The 14,992-nt window shown below is 39.2% G+C and overlaps 6 protein-coding genes across 9 annotated transcripts; 3 read left to right on the top strand and 3 right to left on the bottom strand.

Annotated features, from left to right (window-relative positions):
* Positions 1 to 510: 510 nt before the first annotated feature.
* On the bottom strand, positions 511 to 1,656 carry LOC107042225 (heat shock factor-binding protein 1). The gene is made up of 3 exons (XM_015263157.2): positions 998 to 1,656; positions 846 to 912; positions 511 to 744 (listed from the first exon to the last, which is right to left on the bottom strand). Exons 1-3 carry the CDS (start codon positions 1,097 to 1,099, stop codon positions 656 to 658), a joined length of 258 nt encoding a protein of 85 aa, XP_015118643.1. The 5' UTR covers positions 1,100 to 1,656; the 3' UTR covers positions 511 to 655.
* Positions 1,239 to 3,941, top strand: LOC107042224 (group XV phospholipase A2). Of its 2 annotated transcripts, none has more exons than XM_015263156.2 (6): positions 1,239 to 1,588; positions 1,911 to 2,047; positions 2,139 to 2,373; positions 2,467 to 2,866; positions 2,945 to 3,067; positions 3,140 to 3,941. In XM_015263156.2, exons 1-6 carry the CDS (start codon positions 1,480 to 1,482, stop codon positions 3,357 to 3,359), a joined length of 1,224 nt encoding a protein of 407 aa, XP_015118642.1. In that variant the 5' UTR covers positions 1,239 to 1,479; the 3' UTR covers positions 3,360 to 3,941. The 2 variants fall into 2 exon arrangements, with proteins under 2 accessions (XP_015118642.1, XP_015118641.1); XM_015263155.2 differs by having other exon boundaries at positions 1,905 to 2,047.
* A 130-nt stretch (positions 3,942 to 4,071) lies between these two features.
* On the bottom strand, positions 4,072 to 6,801 carry LOC107042222 (TBC1 domain family member 20). Of its 2 annotated transcripts, XM_015263154.1 has the most exons (6): positions 6,414 to 6,801; positions 6,237 to 6,353; positions 5,864 to 6,107; positions 5,596 to 5,799; positions 5,119 to 5,338; positions 4,072 to 5,029 (listed from the first exon to the last, which is right to left on the bottom strand). In XM_015263154.1, exons 1-6 carry the CDS (start codon positions 6,532 to 6,534, stop codon positions 4,724 to 4,726), a joined length of 1,212 nt encoding a protein of 403 aa, XP_015118640.1. In that variant the 5' UTR covers positions 6,535 to 6,801; the 3' UTR covers positions 4,072 to 4,723. The 2 variants fall into 2 exon arrangements, with proteins under 2 accessions (XP_015118640.1, XP_015118639.1); XM_015263153.1 differs by having other exon boundaries at positions 6,237 to 6,800.
* Positions 6,802 to 6,911: 110 nt separating this feature from the next.
* LOC107042220 (elongation factor G, mitochondrial) lies at positions 6,912 to 9,848 on the top strand. The gene is made up of 2 exons (XM_015263150.2): positions 6,912 to 7,405; positions 7,481 to 9,848. Exons 1-2 carry the CDS (start codon positions 7,331 to 7,333, stop codon positions 9,644 to 9,646), a joined length of 2,241 nt encoding a protein of 746 aa, XP_015118636.1. The 5' UTR covers positions 6,912 to 7,330; the 3' UTR covers positions 9,647 to 9,848.
* On the bottom strand, positions 9,839 to 13,624 carry LOC107042221 (YTH domain-containing protein 1). Of its 2 annotated transcripts, none has more exons than XM_015263152.1 (6): positions 12,663 to 13,624; positions 11,946 to 12,458; positions 11,653 to 11,869; positions 11,234 to 11,438; positions 10,879 to 11,152; positions 9,839 to 10,617 (listed from the first exon to the last, which is right to left on the bottom strand). In XM_015263152.1, exons 2-6 carry the CDS (start codon positions 12,290 to 12,292, stop codon positions 10,305 to 10,307), a joined length of 1,356 nt encoding a protein of 451 aa, XP_015118638.1. In that variant the 5' UTR covers positions 12,293 to 12,458; positions 12,663 to 13,624; the 3' UTR covers positions 9,839 to 10,304. The 2 variants fall into 2 exon arrangements, with proteins under 2 accessions (XP_015118638.1, XP_015118637.1); XM_015263151.1 differs by having other exon boundaries at positions 13,329 to 13,624.
* A 138-nt stretch (positions 13,625 to 13,762) lies between these two features.
* On the top strand, positions 13,763 to 14,982 carry LOC107042247 (CXXC motif containing zinc binding protein). The gene has a single exon (XM_015263225.1). The coding sequence runs from the start codon at positions 14,296 to 14,298 to the stop codon at positions 14,779 to 14,781; it is 486 nt and encodes a 161-aa protein (XP_015118711.1). The 5' UTR covers positions 13,763 to 14,295; the 3' UTR covers positions 14,782 to 14,982.
* Positions 14,983 to 14,992: the final 10 nt, after the last annotated feature.

Below are 14,992 nucleotides of genomic sequence, written 5' to 3'. Positions count from 1 at the left end.
TACTCGAACGACTCGACAGAACAGACGGCTGGCCATTGCAGTTGTCTTTCTCTCCACTGAAAATGCAATGACGAAAACGCAATGGAAACGATGTCAATCCCTCCAAGGCAATATTGCACATTTTTTCAATTTATTTATTCATTCATTTATTTTTTCCAACAATTAATTTTGCATTCACTTTCAATTGCCTCTTACTGATAAATTGAATTTTCAATTATTTATCGAAATAAAAAGAGTATACAATGTTTGTCATACAATTTTCATATTCCAAAATAAAAAATCATTACAAAACCTCAATTCCATTATTAATATTTCGAACATTCCCAGCAGCATTCTTATCGTCCTAAGTGCTTCAAACTTGCTGATAAATGCAACGTAATTAATTACACTCCGAAAGTTGTCATTACGAAATATCCATTTAATATTGACCGCGTTCCGTGCCCCAGGATGAGAGAATCAATATGATAATGGAAATGTTTTATTCTATTTAATAAAAGAAGAAAGGGCCAGTACGTTTAAAAAATAATACTTTATTGATAATCTTGACAGAATGTGAACAAGGTGTGTTAATGTCACAATGATTGCAATACCGTGCTTCGATGTGGGCTATCATCAATTAATGAAAATTCCTTTTGAACGACTAATGAATGTTGTTTCATTTCTCTGCACCCTCCACACCAGCCTGCGTCATCAGGTCCGCAATGTTCTTCTCCAGGTCGTCTATTCGAGTCCCCATTTCATCTAGTATCTGTTATTAAGGATTTTATATATGAAAAAATAAGTCATCGCGTCGTAAACGTATTTTGCAAATCAAGGTTATGTGCAGTGCTCGATAAAAAGGATATTTCTCCCAATAATCTGGTCCGACATCGTCTGGAACTTGTCCTGCATTCCCTGGAGGAGTGTCTGCACCTGAAAAATCACCAGGAAACGAATGAAAATCCTCCAATTCATCGGAAATTGCAACAAACAATTTCGAAGTTCATTCCAAACTCACGAATTGGGTCAGTTCCTGGACGTTCTTGGGGTCAGTGTTGTTTTCCATGTTGTAGTTTTCACTCTCGTCGATCTTGTGTTCCTGCTTGACTCCATCTGCCATATTTATTGTCGCAAAAAAATTTGTTTGATCGAAAAAATGGGGAGGACGACTTTTTAACACTTTTGTTTAGAACCTGCGTCGTTTCTGATGGGATAAGACTGTGACATGCGCACAGGGGGCTTAATAACACCGAAAAGCATTTGTTGTGTCCGATGCGGTGGGGAAGGGGTGGAACTGGTCGCCTGATCCTCACGTTTAGTGCGTCATCAGCTGATTGGGGGGACATGTGTTATTGACAGTTTGTTTTTGTTTCTTGAGTATTCGATAGAGTTCCATTGACGATTGAGCATTGTTGTGAAAATATTCGGGGTGAAAAGCTGTCAAGTGTTTAGTTAATTATTATACGTTTATTCAATCGTAGCTATTATTGATTTTACGCGATGATTATGAAACGTGATTTAATTTATCCGATTGTTCTGGTGTGCTCGATTAGCAGTAATGTCGAATCATGGCGGTTCAGGGGGAATCAACGGTCTCCAGTGGTTTTGGGTGAGTTTCGAAAATAATTAAATTAATGGAAGAGATAAAACGTAATATCTCTTGACTCGATTGTACAATTTAGATAACTGAGGGCTCATTTCAAAATCTGAAAAAATACCTTCAAAATGAAAAAAAAATCGTCAATTTTCACTCTGCCAATCTCGAGTTATTGACGATTGAAAACAGAACATTTTATTCCCCTCGAAAAATTTCAAATTTTTTTAGTCATAAAATAAATATTCAATTCTTGAATATTCTTTCAATGGATGGTTCCCATGAAAATAGCTAATTACATGGCTTCACATGGAAATTAAAAAAAAAATAGTTCCAGGAGATGGAGGAAGCCAGGTGGAAGCAAAATTGAATAAACCCTCGGTAGTGCATTATCTCTGCGAGAAAACGTCAGCAGAATTTTTCAACATATGGCTGAATCTCGAGTTGTTAGTCCCAATCGTCATTGACTGTTTCGTAAGTCCTCGTTAATTCGTCCTTCATCATTAATTCATCCTTGATAACATAACGAATCCAGATGAACGAGTTTTTGTTGTTGTAATTAAAGATCGACAACATGAAACTGACGTACGACAACAAGACGAGAACAACAAGCAACTCTCCTGGAGTTGATATTAATATTCCTGGATGGGGCGACCCATTTATGGTTGAGTGGCTGGACCCCAGCAAGGCGTCGCCTGGCAGCTACTTCAAGGACGTTGGGAATATGTTGGTCAATGACCTGGGATATGTGAGGAATTTGTCGCTGCGGGGGACCCCCTATGATTTCAGAAAGGCTCCAAGTAATGTTCAATAGCAAGTTCAATTTCTAGCTAAAAATATTCATCGAATTTGATGTAAAAAAAATTATTGTCAATTATTATTCTATTTTGCAGATGAAAATGAGGAGTTCTTTGTCAAATTAAAATCTCTGATCGAAGAAACTTACATAATGAACAATAAGCAGCCAGTGACACTGATAGCCCACAGCATGGGTGGACCAATGTGTCTGTTATTCCTCCAACGTCAGAGTCAAAAGTGGAAAAACATGTACATTAATAGTTTGATAACCCTCGGCGCTGTTTGGGGCGGATCTGTGAAGGCACTGAAAGTATTCGCCATTGGAGACGACTTGGGAGCTTATCTCCTTCGTGAAAGCATCCTGAGGAATCAACAAATCACTAGTCCAAGTCTGGGATGGTTGATTCCCTCTAAACTCTTTTGGAAGGGGTCTGAAGTGCTCGTGCAGACGGAGACGAGGAACTACACTTTAGATAATCTTCAGCAGTTTTTCTTGTAAGGAAAACTGAATTAATTACTTTGTTTTTCTCAGAGGACAATTCATGGAATTAATCATTTCGTTTTTTCCTCAAGGGATATTAACGTGCCAGATGGTTGGGAATTTCGAAAAGATACTGAGAAGTATCAGAACGATTTCACAGCACCAGGAGTTGAAGTTCATTGTCTTCATGGAGCTAATGTTGACACTGTTGAAAGGTAGATGATAAATTCTTTTTCTCAGGGAATAAAAATAAGAAACTTATTAAAAAATGGAAAAAACTTTTTCAGACTGTACTATAAGCCAGGAGCTTCTCTGGACAGTCGTCCCCAATTAATAAACGGTGATGGCGATGGGACAGTTAATGCAAGGAGCCTTGAAGGTTGCCTGCACTGGAAAGCCAAGCAAAAAGCGAAGATTTATCACCAGGCATTTCCCCACGTCGATCACATGCAGATTCTCAGCAATCAAACAGTCCTCGACTATATAAGAACCGTTCTGACTTTTTAATATTGATCTCGTTACCTGATTAGGAATTAACGTTGAGTAAAAAATCCTGCATGACGAAAAAACAAGAATGACAAGAAAAACACAAGCTATGACATTCAGGATTTTAATGATTAATTACGTGCGTAAGACGTAGAATTTAATAGCCAGAAGAAAGAAAATATCATTTAGAATGTATGCAGCTCTTGATTCTCATTGCATGAGTTGTTTTTTTATCAATTTTTTGTACCTCGATGATAAGTTAAAGTGCTCACATATCCACGTTCGTCTTTTAATGATAGATAACAAGTCTGATTTTGATTTATCTCTCCCCTTTCTCCAATTAGTCGGGAGAATTTATGTATAAATAGTCCGGTGATTGATAATGTATTGAAAACCCTCTACTGGCAGGAAGAATCTCACATGGCATCAATAATGTTTTCTTCAGAGTAGGTCTTGTCATCCATAGAATTAATGATTTGCCAAATTAATTGTGTAAACTAATGTACGTAAATGATGATATTTTTATCAAGAACAAGATTTATTGTAAATAACAACAGATTATACTGTCTTGCCCTAAAATAAACGTGATATTAAATTAATGAATTGGTGAGTCATCGACATTTTGTTTTTGCGCAGCAACTATTGAGCATTTGTTTGGATCTGTGGGTCTCTAGGAAGCTATCAGCAACGGCAGATCTTTCCAACGCGAAATCAGCATAAATAATGATTAAAATTCAAAAGAGAAAAACAATATTTTATTCCACAGCTCGGATCTTCCAATTTTCCTCTACCCTACTTTTTACATCCATCCCATTGATTTTTAAATACAAATAAAATCCATACGTACATGGCTTGAATCTAGATATTTAACACGTGTTATAATTTGCACTTTCATTAATAATTTGCTCTTCAATATATTATAATAAATAATTCACATTGATTCATCTTTCAGAATGTTCAATTCATTTTCATTTTTACCCTAAAATTTTCATTCAACTCCATTGCTTGAGGATTTATTCAGTTCTCGAGAACACAGAGAAGAATATTCATCCAAATATTGAATTTATTTCGATCTTTAATAATCGAATCGTTCTATCAATCACTTGAATTCGATGCAATTCCAAAAATTCAAAATTCAAAATCTTGCCGTATTTCCAAATTCGCCATTACATTTTTAATATTTTAATTATTCAAATGACTTCTTCTCTGCGCATAAAGGCATCACACAGGAATGGTCGATTTACAATTATAATTCATTCTACTGGGGACAAGAAGCATTTGTCTCACTGCAAAAATCTTTGGATAAATATACTCTCGATATTTCAAATGGCCTCGATGTAGAAAAATTTGGTGTAGAAAATTTAAGGCAAGATTTTCCACTAATGTCAGTTGAGTCCAGAGCCTGTTTTTAAAAATGCATACAGACCGATTGCGATAATCGTGACGACGGTTATAGTCCTGTAGGAACGCAGACGATATGGTATTCTGGGTTGAGGTACAGAAACTTTAAGTCGCCTGAGTCTTTCACGTTCTAATCTACTGGCTTCAGCTTTCTGTTTCCACTCTCGTTCTTTGCATCTTCGCTTTTGATCGAAATCGCGGACATCAGTGTTTATTGACTCTGGGGGATAGTCTCGATAGAGATTTTTGGCTTTTATGAGGAGTTCTTCGAAGGGTAGATCATCAGGTAACTGTAATTAAGAAGAACTCAAATCAAATTCACGAATGGAAGATTTTTCAAGATCTTCCACAAGGAAGTAATGGTTTTATTTTTGCTTACGGTGCATAGAACTTTATGAGTATGTCCCATATCCGGAGTGGTATTGAATATCTCAGTATCACGATGGGCGACAATCACAGTACTCAGATAGAGGGGCATCAATGTAGGTGTGCCCAGGAAGAAATCAAACAATCGATGAAGTAATTTACGATTCTCAGCGTATTTATGGGCGTACCACGTCGTGTACTCGGCCAGGGCAAAATGTGGAAATAATTCCACACTGAAAATTATTTGGAAACATAAATTTAGTGTTAGTGCGAAGAATTAGGCCGATATTTCAATCTATTCAGTTATATTACGTTATGTGATAGTAGATAAGTAATGAGACATCAATTCTTTGTCATATTAAACTTCTCCTCTTTATAATATTTAAAAAAATTTCAAAACTGTTCATTTTACCCCACCTTCCCCCACACCAAATAAATAAATAAATGAATAAACAAATCATTAAGTAAAACTATTCAATTCTCCACTTACTTTTCCAAATGCTCTAATAATGTTGGATGAACCCTCTCCAACAATGCAAATATATAAAACAACTCTTGGTTAACCCTCTCCATGGTCTGTTCCATAAACCTCTCCAGATACTCGACAGTTATTTTCTCAAGGACCAGGAGGCCTTTCTCCAACCCCATGACGATGAGAACTGTTGCTGCAACGTCATTGTACCCCTGATAGTAGCTGTAAGAGACAAAATAAAGATTGCGAAACCAATAATTATTCAGGTAAGTTGACTGGTTTTTACTTGAGTTCTGGATGTCGATGAAGAACCCAACAAATGACCTGCGCCAGCTTCCGATGGAATGCCTCATACTCAGCCTCTGTAGAATCCGCAGGTAAATGTCCACCACTCCTCGCCACATCCTTCAGGATCTGCTGGTAAACCCCATCAGTAAGTTTTTCATGAACATGAGGCAATTCAGAGGTGTCCAACGTCTTCATCTCGTCTATCCTCAGGAGTTTCGGCCAGAGAACCCTTCGTATATCATCTACAGATCATCTCAATGACTTTAAGAGACTAATTCAGAGGTGGAAGCAATAGTCATCAAGAAGAAAGGAACGTCATTTCTTCTTGATTAAAGCTAGGGGAGAATGACAATTTATTTCAATTAATTTACCAGTTACGAATCCCAGACTGCTGCACCCAAGCAGCTTCAGCTCTCCATACGACAAATTCTGCTTGATCTTTCCGTTGATTACCCTTATCTTCAATTTCTCCAATTGACTAAGTTTCTCTATATCACCACAATCATCTGATAACACAGTCTCATCATAAGCATTTCCATTAGGTTTACCTGGTGACTCGGTCTCGGACACCCCAGGTATCCACGGAACATCGTCGTGCCATGCTGGTACCGAATCTGGCAGTGACACTAGTGGAACACGTGTGTAATTATCCAAATCCTGTTTGTCCATTTTTATTTGTGATTTGCTAAACTTATGGTCAAACTTTTATCCAGGCAACTACTCGATAATTTTGCATTTTTCGGAGTGAATTGTTAACGTCTTGTATTCCCTCAAACCATGTCTATAATTAAAAGTTTAATTGAATAGTTTAGATGTCTAAATTTATCGAAACATATGCTGTTTTTTTATGATCCCAACGATAGATTTTTGACAGGCATCTTTGATTGTTGTGCCTGCACTTTCCTCTCTCTCGTGTCAAAGTACTAAAGCGCTGCGAGACACTTCCGGTAGAGATGGAGACAGGGAGAAGTTCTTCCTGATTTATCAACTGAGAATATTCATTTTTCAACCTGGTGGGGGATTTTTTATCAGCAGATAGCCTCGCATGTTTTATTTTTATTAAAAAATACCAGTAATAATGGGAAAAATGATTTTTTCTTCAGAACTTGAGGCTTGGATGTCCGAACCATCAAATAAAAAATTGGGATAATTTTCTAGCGCCACCCAGGAACCTATTGAATGGAAAAACATGAAATTCTGTATTGGCCAAGGAGAATAGTCAGCCTAAAAAATGAAATTGGCCCCATATTTATGGAATTTTATTTCCCAAAGATATAGACCCTCAATGTTCGTGAGGTTACACTTGTCTATCGTTGGGCACCCCCACTCACGCAATTCCCACTTCCTTGGTGCAGCTGGGTTTCACGTGTCTGTGGACATGAGTGTCGTCCACCGGTCAACATCTCTATAAAATTAACAACCGTTGATTAATTTATTGTCGAATCGAGTGTACTACAATTTTACAATGGGAATTCTGAGGGTGTTCAAGGGGCACATAAGTCCCAATCGACTGCTGCAGCTTTCAGGATTCCTAAATCAGGTAATAATTTCCCAGAAACCACTAGGTTAAGCACGATAAATCAGTTAATTTCACAAATTTCATTGATTGCAACAGAAAAATGGCAGGTGTATGGCATCCTACGAGAAGTACGCAGTCCACAAAGATATCGAAAAGATCCGAAACATAGGGATATCAGCTCACATAGACTCTGGAAAAACTACGTTAACCGAACGTATTCTATACTACACTGGTAGAATCGATGAGATGCATGAAGTCAAGGGAAAGGACAACGTTGGAGCAGTGATGGACAGTATGGAATTGGAGAGACAACGAGGGATAACAATCCAATCGGCAGCGACGTACACAATCTGGAGGGACCACAACATAAACATAATCGACACTCCAGGGCACGTGGACTTCACAGTGGAAGTCGAGAGAGCTCTGAGAGTTCTAGACGGTGCAATTCTGGTTCTCTGCGCTGTCGGAGGTGTCCAGTCCCAAACCCTCACCGTCAACAGACAGATGAAACGATACGACGTGCCCTGTCTGGCTTTCATAAACAAACTAGATCGAATGGGAGCGAATCCCAAGAAAGTTCTCCAGCAGATGAGGACAAAAATGGGCCACAACGCAGCTTTTATCCAGTTGCCAATTGGATTAGAATCCGAGACAAAGGGAATCATCGATGTGATCACCCAGAAGGCTTTATTTTTCGAGGGACAGTACGGCGAAGTCGTCAGACAGGGGGAAATCCCCCAAGACATGAAGGACGAAGCATTCGTTAAGAGACAAGAATTGATAGAACACTTGAGCAATGTTGACGAGACTCTCGGGGAGTTATTCCTGAGTGAAAGTACTCCGACAGAACAAGATGTCAAGGATGCAGTGAGACGTTCCTGCCTAAAACGCACCTTCACTCCAGTCCTCGTTGGAACAGCTTTAAAGAATAAAGGAGTGCAGCCTCTTCTGGATGCAGTTCTAGATTACCTACCGAACCCTGGAGAAGTCACTAATTACGCCCTCAGGGAGAAAGCAAACGCAAAGCCCGAGAAGATCCTCTTAGATCCAGCTAGAGATGGCAAAAAGCCGTTCTTGGGTCTCGCTTTTAAGCTTGAACTTGGGAAATTCGGACAGTTGACGTACTTCAGATGTTACCAAGGAAAACTGGAGAAGGGGGAGTCGATTTACAACACCAGAAACAGAAAGAAGATCAGAATAGCGAGGTTGGTGAGATTGCACTCGAATCAGATGGAGGATGTCGGTGCAGTTTATGCTGGCGACATTTTCGCTCTATTCGGAGTAGACTGCGCCTCTGGAGATACCTTCGTCGACAATCCCAAGTTGGAGCTGTCGATGGAGTCCATTTACGTACCTGATCCCGTCATCTCGATGTCAATAAACCCCAAGAATAATAAAGACAGAGATAATTTTGCCAAGGGGATCGCCAGGTTCACCAAGGAGGATCCAACGTTCCGATTCTTCTGGGATGACGATAACAAGGAGAGTATTGTGTCTGGAATGGGAGAACTTCACCTGGAAATTTATGCACAGCGATTGGAACGAGAGTACAACTGTCCAGTTGCTCTGGGGAAGCCTAAAGTCTCCTTCAGGGAGACTCTGGTGGACGCCTGCAATTTTGATTATCTTCATAAGAAGCAGTCGGGGGGTGCAGGACAGTTCGCCAGGGTGATAGGTACCATGGAGCCACTGCCTCCTGACCAGAACACTCAGGTCATCTTCGTGGACGATACTGTGGGCACCAATGTTCCGAAGGCCTATGTTCCTGGCGTCGACAAGGGGTTCAAGGCCATGTGTAATAAGGGGCTGTTGACCGGGCACAGGATCACTGGTGTCAAGTTCAGGCTCGTGGATGGTGCTCATCATATCGTGGATTCTTCAGAGTATGCTTTTCAACTTGCTGGCCAAGGGGCTGTCAGGCAGGTCTTCGACGAGGGGAATTGGACAGTTCTCGAGCCAATCATGTACGTGGAGATAACTGTTCCTGAAGAGTTCCAGGGAACGATCATGGGACACATGACGAAGAGGAAGGGCTTGATCACTGGGAGTGATGCCAATGATGGCTGGATTACGCTTTATGCTGAGGTACCACTCAATGAGATGTTCGGGTATTCAGGGGATTTGAGATCTTCGACACAGGGGAAAGGGGAATTTACGATGGAGTACAGCAGGTACAGTCCTTGCTTACCAGAAGTCATTGACAAGCTCATCAGGGAGTATCAGGAGTCGATGGGGCAACATCAACAAAAGAAGAAGAATTAGTCGTGAATTATTGATGGAGTGGGGAAGAGGAAAAATCAACTGGCTTTGATGATCAATACATTGACATTTTTTGTAAATCGTATCATTTCATGGATTTTCAACGGTCAGGGAATTTCTCTCCCATCCTAATACCCTTAATTTTTAATTAATCATGTTGTAGGAATCATAAGACTTCGATCAATAAACTGTAAATATTTGCGAATGCCAATTGTCGTTTATTCCACTGCGTAGCTTAAAAAATTGAGTACGTATGTTTTAATTTACGATAGTAACCAGCGAAAATTTGTTTTTCACCCATCCAAGACTCACACGATGCTGATTATTCCTGTATTCTCTTATGCATGTTATTCGTTTATGAATTAAATTATTCATCAGTTTCAAGCACTCGTTCATCCACATATTCAAATTAAAGTTGAACCACAAACACTCAATTGGCAGTGTTTGCCAACGAACCATCACTTCTACTCCGTCATATTCGATACGAAAAAAACAATAAACTCAAAGTTTTCGTAGTGGGTTTACAAATAAATCAAATGCCTAAGTTTCAAAATAATTTCTCCCTTCGAGATATGCAGAAAATTGTAACATCGATTGAACAATTTGTGTTGAATTCAAGATAATCGAAAATTGTAAGAATGACTTTAGGTTTTCACTCGATTCATCTGCGATCGCGGTGCCTGTGGTGATGATCACGAGAGGAGCGATGTTCGCTGTGACGATTGTGACGACTGGCTGTTCTCCACAGGAACTCGTCAACACTGCGTTCGTAACTTCGTTTGTCCAATGAACTTGAGCCAGTGTACAGTGGTAGGCCGTCGTAATAACGTGGGGGTGGAGGTGGAGGTGGTATGGAATCGTACGGATGAGAGGTGTTGTACGGGGGTAATGGGGGTAATTGATGCTGCATTGTTCGCATGTAGTCTGCGACGTAAGCCTCGGCTGCTGCTGCAATACTGGAAGCCCCGTAGTTCCTGATGAAAGACGAATCGACCAGATTTTTCATTATGAAATTATTTAAAGACGAGATATTTCGCACGTTTTTTTTTAAATGGGGAAAATTAAAAAATTCTGGTCTGAATTCCAGAATTACTTGACACTGTCAAAAGTTATTATCGAAATTTCAAGCATAAAACCTTGAAATTTTAATGGTCATGACATGAAAAATTCAATTTCACTGATTTGATCTCAAATTTAACTTTATTGTTATTTAACACTATATTGCGGTGACTCACTTGGAATAGGGTGCATCTCCTCGACTGAACCACGAAGGATACCGATGATTATAGTCGCCAGGTCCCCTCTGATCAGGTAAATGTCCACTCCTCGCTAATGAAGCCAGACGAGACCTCGAGGTCAAGAAAAGTCTCCTGCCACCGCGAGCTCCTCCACGTGTCCTCAGAAATCTTGACACACCAACTGGACGGGTAATTCTGGTTCTCCTGGACGATTTAAGCACGTTCTTCGCTGCTTCCTTGGACTTGCGGAGGATTGGAGTCATTTCGATGCCTAGAAAGAGATTACCACATTGAATAATCAGAAAAGATTTCAGTTCTCTGAGGGAGTGAGGTAAATGTAGAGGTGGACTACCATCGTCCTCTGGAAATAATCTGCAGAGTTCCTCAGCAACTCGAGGCTCGATCTCTTGACCATCGCGACCAATTTTCACCTGTTTCCCATCATTCCAGGGATTGTAGAGATGGAGAGTAGATGTGAATGGTAATTCCTTCCTGCATACCCAGTCGACCTTGAATACACCACCTAGTGCCTTTGCTGACAATCCTGGTGGTAATACCTGGACGAGGCGAATTGAAAGTATTGGATTAAAAATTCACTCGTGTACTACAATCTAAAGAAGCTGTGAACTATCTTTCTTCAATATTTAGTATAACCACGTGGGAAGAAAATGCAACTACATTAAAATCTATATTCCTGTAAGAAAAACTAATGATTAAGATACTGGAAATTAATTGTCCATTAATTATCAATACTTAGTGATAAGTACAAACCCATGAAATAGGTGCTCCATCCCTCCTCGACTCAGTGCTCAACCTGGCGAAGCCGGCGAATTTCCCCGACTCCTTGACCGAAAAAATAAGCAGAACATTTCTCGACTCCCTGTAAGCCTGATTGAGATTAGCTTCATTCTGAGGAAGTGTGCTCCACACCCCCTTGGCCTTGGACAGCGTGATGTTCTCCGCATTGTTGGACTTGATGATGAAAAATCTGCCGAAAATAAATCTTAGATGCTAAACTACAGATAAACCCCGAATAAATAAAATGCATTTTAAAAAAAGTGAACCTCGCATCTCTAAACAAGTAATTGAGTTTAGTCGTGTAGTCGTAGTTTTTCGGTGTGCCCTTGCTATCCTTGGATCTGGCGCGTTTTACCTCTGGACTCGATGACTTAGAATCACGCGAACGAGCACGTTTACCCAGACGAGTTCTACGATTTCGCTTGTTATCACCCCGAGATGATTTAGTGGAGACTGAGCTGATACTCGGTTGTGTGGAGTCTGAGTCTGATGAGCTCGATGATACCTCGCTTCTCGTGTCGTAAGTCTCGTCAGCACCGATTTTCAATTCATCCCCCATGTCATTTTCTCCGCAACTCAGGTTCAAATTGTCTCCATCAACGTTATTCTCCATTTTTGTTGTTATTACGATTAATTAACGAGTCATTTATTGGTTTAAAATTCAAGCTGTTAATTTTTCAATCAATAAATATTTTCCAGTTACTTATGGATTTTTTTATACTGATTATTAAATTTTTTCGGTCTCTCAGCCGGGATCCCAGTCCGTTAATAAATGTCCTCTGAAAATTCATGAAAAATCGTGAGTACATTCGGTGCGAATGAAAATAACTGAATTGAAAGAAATAATAATAATAATAATAATAATAATAATAATAATAATGAATTTGTATTGGTATCGATGGGATTTTTAGCATATTTTTTGTTAATCTGTAATGAAAATTATCATATCATTATTAGGTAATATAGTAATGATGATTCCATACTTTTCACGTCGACAAAATAGTTCCATACAATTCACAAAATAATAACACCATAATTGCTGACATATAAGACTCGATAGGATCAAATAATTTTGCATTATTTACGTCAATGTTATTGAAAACGCCACTGTGGCCAAAAGCTATGCAGATAAAAACGAAACAATGATTTATAAACAATGTCCACAGTTGACAACAATTACATTCAGGCTTTTGGCATTTGTCTCACGGTTGAAAAACACGATGTATTATATTGTTTAGTCCATTTGTGAGTCATGAAGACAACAATTAATTATGTTTCCAACTGACAAGTACATTTTATCGATAAATTTTCTCTGTTTTATCAGCAATTACTCCATTTTTTGAAGCAGTCCTTGAGAAAACTGAGGGCAAAATAGTAACAATGGCTCTAGAAAAGTTTTTATTCTCATTTTTAACCAACTCTTCTCAATATTTTCTGCATTTAAATTATTTGATGTCCTGTGAAATCACTTGAAACTTTGAGCCTGACCCAGATGTATTCCTTCGGCATTTCCTCGCATTCTTTTACGTATTTATAAACCTTATGTAAATTTTTTTAAACAATACAGTTCGTGCTTTTGGTTTCAAACAACATAAGTCCATGAACTGGGGGACGAAACCGCTTGTGATGCGGATTGGCCTCACACTTACGTATATATTTTTATATATGTATATATTCCTTCACTTAAAATCACCACTTTCCACCTCACAATCTCATTGCCCACAGGATATTTTTTTTCTTCGTTTCCTTGGGTTATCGAACGTGCTGAATTTTTCGGGCCTTCCGAGCCCGGATGCTTTTAATATCTGATGAATTCGTTTGGCAGACACTAGAGTAAGGGAAACACGTAACTAAACATCTGTTGATGAACTTTTTGGGGGGACAAAATTAATTATTGCTGGATGATGTCGAGGCAGCCTCGAGAAGCGGCCGATGCTCAAGGCGGAGCAGGGGGCACTGAGGAATCAACTCTCGCTGGCTTTTTGCTCCTTCTGCGTTGGTAACACTGATTTTTGTTCTTTTTGGGTGGCATAAATGAATTTGAAATCGAGATAGACGCAGCCATCGCAGAATTTGCAATCAAAATGGTTCGCGATGTGGACGCAGCTGCTATGTGAATTCCAAAAAGCCAAAATAATAAAATTAATTTGACTAAGTCACGTTCATTTAGTTTGACCAAAAATTACCTCAAAATTTTAAACGTTTTTTTCTATTTTTTATCGGGAAGTATAGTCCAAAAGGATATTCTTAGGCATCAATTTTGGGTGAAAAAAATTGGTTCACAATTCGACTTAGCGAAATTCGAATTTCTCTGTCGAAAAATCTAAGATCTAGGCCTCGATTTGTGTGAAGTTTTTTATTTGGACTTTTTTTGTCTCTTTATGAGCGGCATAACCTCAAAAGCAAGTGCTTACTCTGAAACAAAAAGCCTCTGAGCAACAATCATAACAAAAGGATGATCAACTCTTTTTCCTCAATTACTGTGTTATTTTGAGTAATTTTAATCTCTGAAAACATAAAAATACCCAAAAATAATCTTCAACACCCTAAGAATACAAATTACTGCAGAAGCATTGATAACATAACCGTCGGGGATTGTTTACTCCTCTAAAAAAAATGGTGAAAATAGCCTTGAACATCAAAGCGAACCTCGACAACATCGAGGAATTAAAACCTTGTGGCCCAGACTTCCGTTGGTGTGTGCAATTCACGTGCTCAAACTGCGGAGAAAAATCCGACAAGTGGAACTACATCTCCCTGAGCGATCAAGTCCCGGCTGAGCATGGACGAGACGTCTTTCACTTCTCCTGCAAGTGTAAATTGTGCTCTCGTGTGAATACCGTGACAATCCTGGGAGATTCAGTGAAATCGTACGGGGTTGAGGACCTGGAGAAATTCAAGAGGATTGTAGTGTTCGACTGTCGAGGAATCGAGCCCTCGAATTTTTCAGCCAGGGAGGGCTGGATTGCCAAGGCCATTGATGGTGGGAAAGAGTTCAGGGATGTGGATTTGAGCGAGGGAGAGTGGGCAGATTATTGTGATAAAATACAACAGCCTGTGGGGATTTATGAAATTGAACACAATTTCGAGAGGATTAAGTGAAGGAATTGGGTAATAATTAAATCCAATAGCAATTGAAGTATGACTTGTTATTTTGTAATGCAATAAATGCAACTATTTTAATGCTAATCAAAAAGTTTAATCCAAAAAAATACTTTTTCACTAAATGAACGGAATTATTTGGAATAATCTGTTAAATAGGAAAGGTACTATCGATATGGAGAAATAAATGTTCTCAATCCACCCACAAATG

The sequence above is a fragment of the Diachasma alloeum genome, unplaced genomic scaffold (assembly GCF_001412515.2).
Source record: "Diachasma alloeum isolate Michigan unplaced genomic scaffold, Dall2.0 Dall_scaffold_00430, whole genome shotgun sequence".
In the NCBI taxonomy this organism is placed as follows: Eukaryota; Metazoa; Arthropoda; class Insecta; order Hymenoptera; family Braconidae; genus Diachasma; species Diachasma alloeum.
This window is presented reverse-complemented; position numbering and strand designations above follow the sequence as displayed.

Coding starts and splice junctions, on each gene's coding strand:
- LOC107042247 (XM_015263225.1), top strand. CDS start 14,296: ATGGTGAAAATAGCCTTGAACATCAAAGCGAACCTCGACAACATCGAG.
- LOC107042221 (XM_015263152.1), bottom strand. CDS start 12,292: ATGGAGAATAACGTTGATGGAGACAATTTGAACCTGAGTTGCGGAGAA. Junction 11,439..11,652: donor ATGGAGCACCTATTTCATGG/GTTTGTACTTAT, acceptor CGCCTCGTCCAG/GTATTACCACCAGGATTGTC. Junction 10,618..10,878: donor GGAGATGCACCCTATTCCAA/GTGAGTCACCGC, acceptor GTCTTTCATCAG/GAACTACGGGGCTTCCAGTA.
- LOC107042220 (XM_015263150.2), top strand. CDS start 7,331: ATGGGAATTCTGAGGGTGTTCAAGGGGCACATAAGTCCCAATCGACTG. Junction 7,406..7,480: donor TTTCAGGATTCCTAAATCAG/GTAATAATTTCC, acceptor TGATTGCAACAG/AAAAATGGCAGGTGTATGGC.
- LOC107042222 (XM_015263153.1), bottom strand. CDS start 6,534: ATGGACAAACAGGATTTGGATAATTACACACGTGTTCCACTAGTGTCA. Junction 5,800..5,863: donor CATCGACATCCAGAACTCAA/GTAAAAACCAGT, acceptor TGTCTCTTACAG/CTACTATCAGGGGTACAATG. Junction 5,339..5,595: donor TTATTAGAGCATTTGGAAAA/GTAAGTGGAGAA, acceptor AATAATTTTCAG/TGTGGAATTATTTCCACATT.
- LOC107042224 (XM_015263155.2), top strand. CDS start 1,480: ATGATTATGAAACGTGATTTAATTTATCCGATTGTTCTGGTGTGCTCG. Junction 1,589..1,904: donor ACGGTCTCCAGTGGTTTTGG/GTGAGTTTCGAA, acceptor AAAAAAAAATAG/TTCCAGGAGATGGAGGAAGC. Junction 2,867..2,944: donor AATCTTCAGCAGTTTTTCTT/GTAAGGAAAACT, acceptor TTTTTCCTCAAG/GGATATTAACGTGCCAGATG.
- LOC107042225 (XM_015263157.2), bottom strand. CDS start 1,099: ATGGCAGATGGAGTCAAGCAGGAACACAAGATCGACGAGAGTGAAAAC. Junction 913..997: donor TCCAGGAACTGACCCAATTC/GTGAGTTTGGAA, acceptor GTGATTTTTCAG/GTGCAGACACTCCTCCAGGG. Junction 745..845: donor GGACCAGATTATTGGGAGAA/ATATCCTTTTTA, acceptor AATAACAGATAC/TAGATGAAATGGGGACTCGA.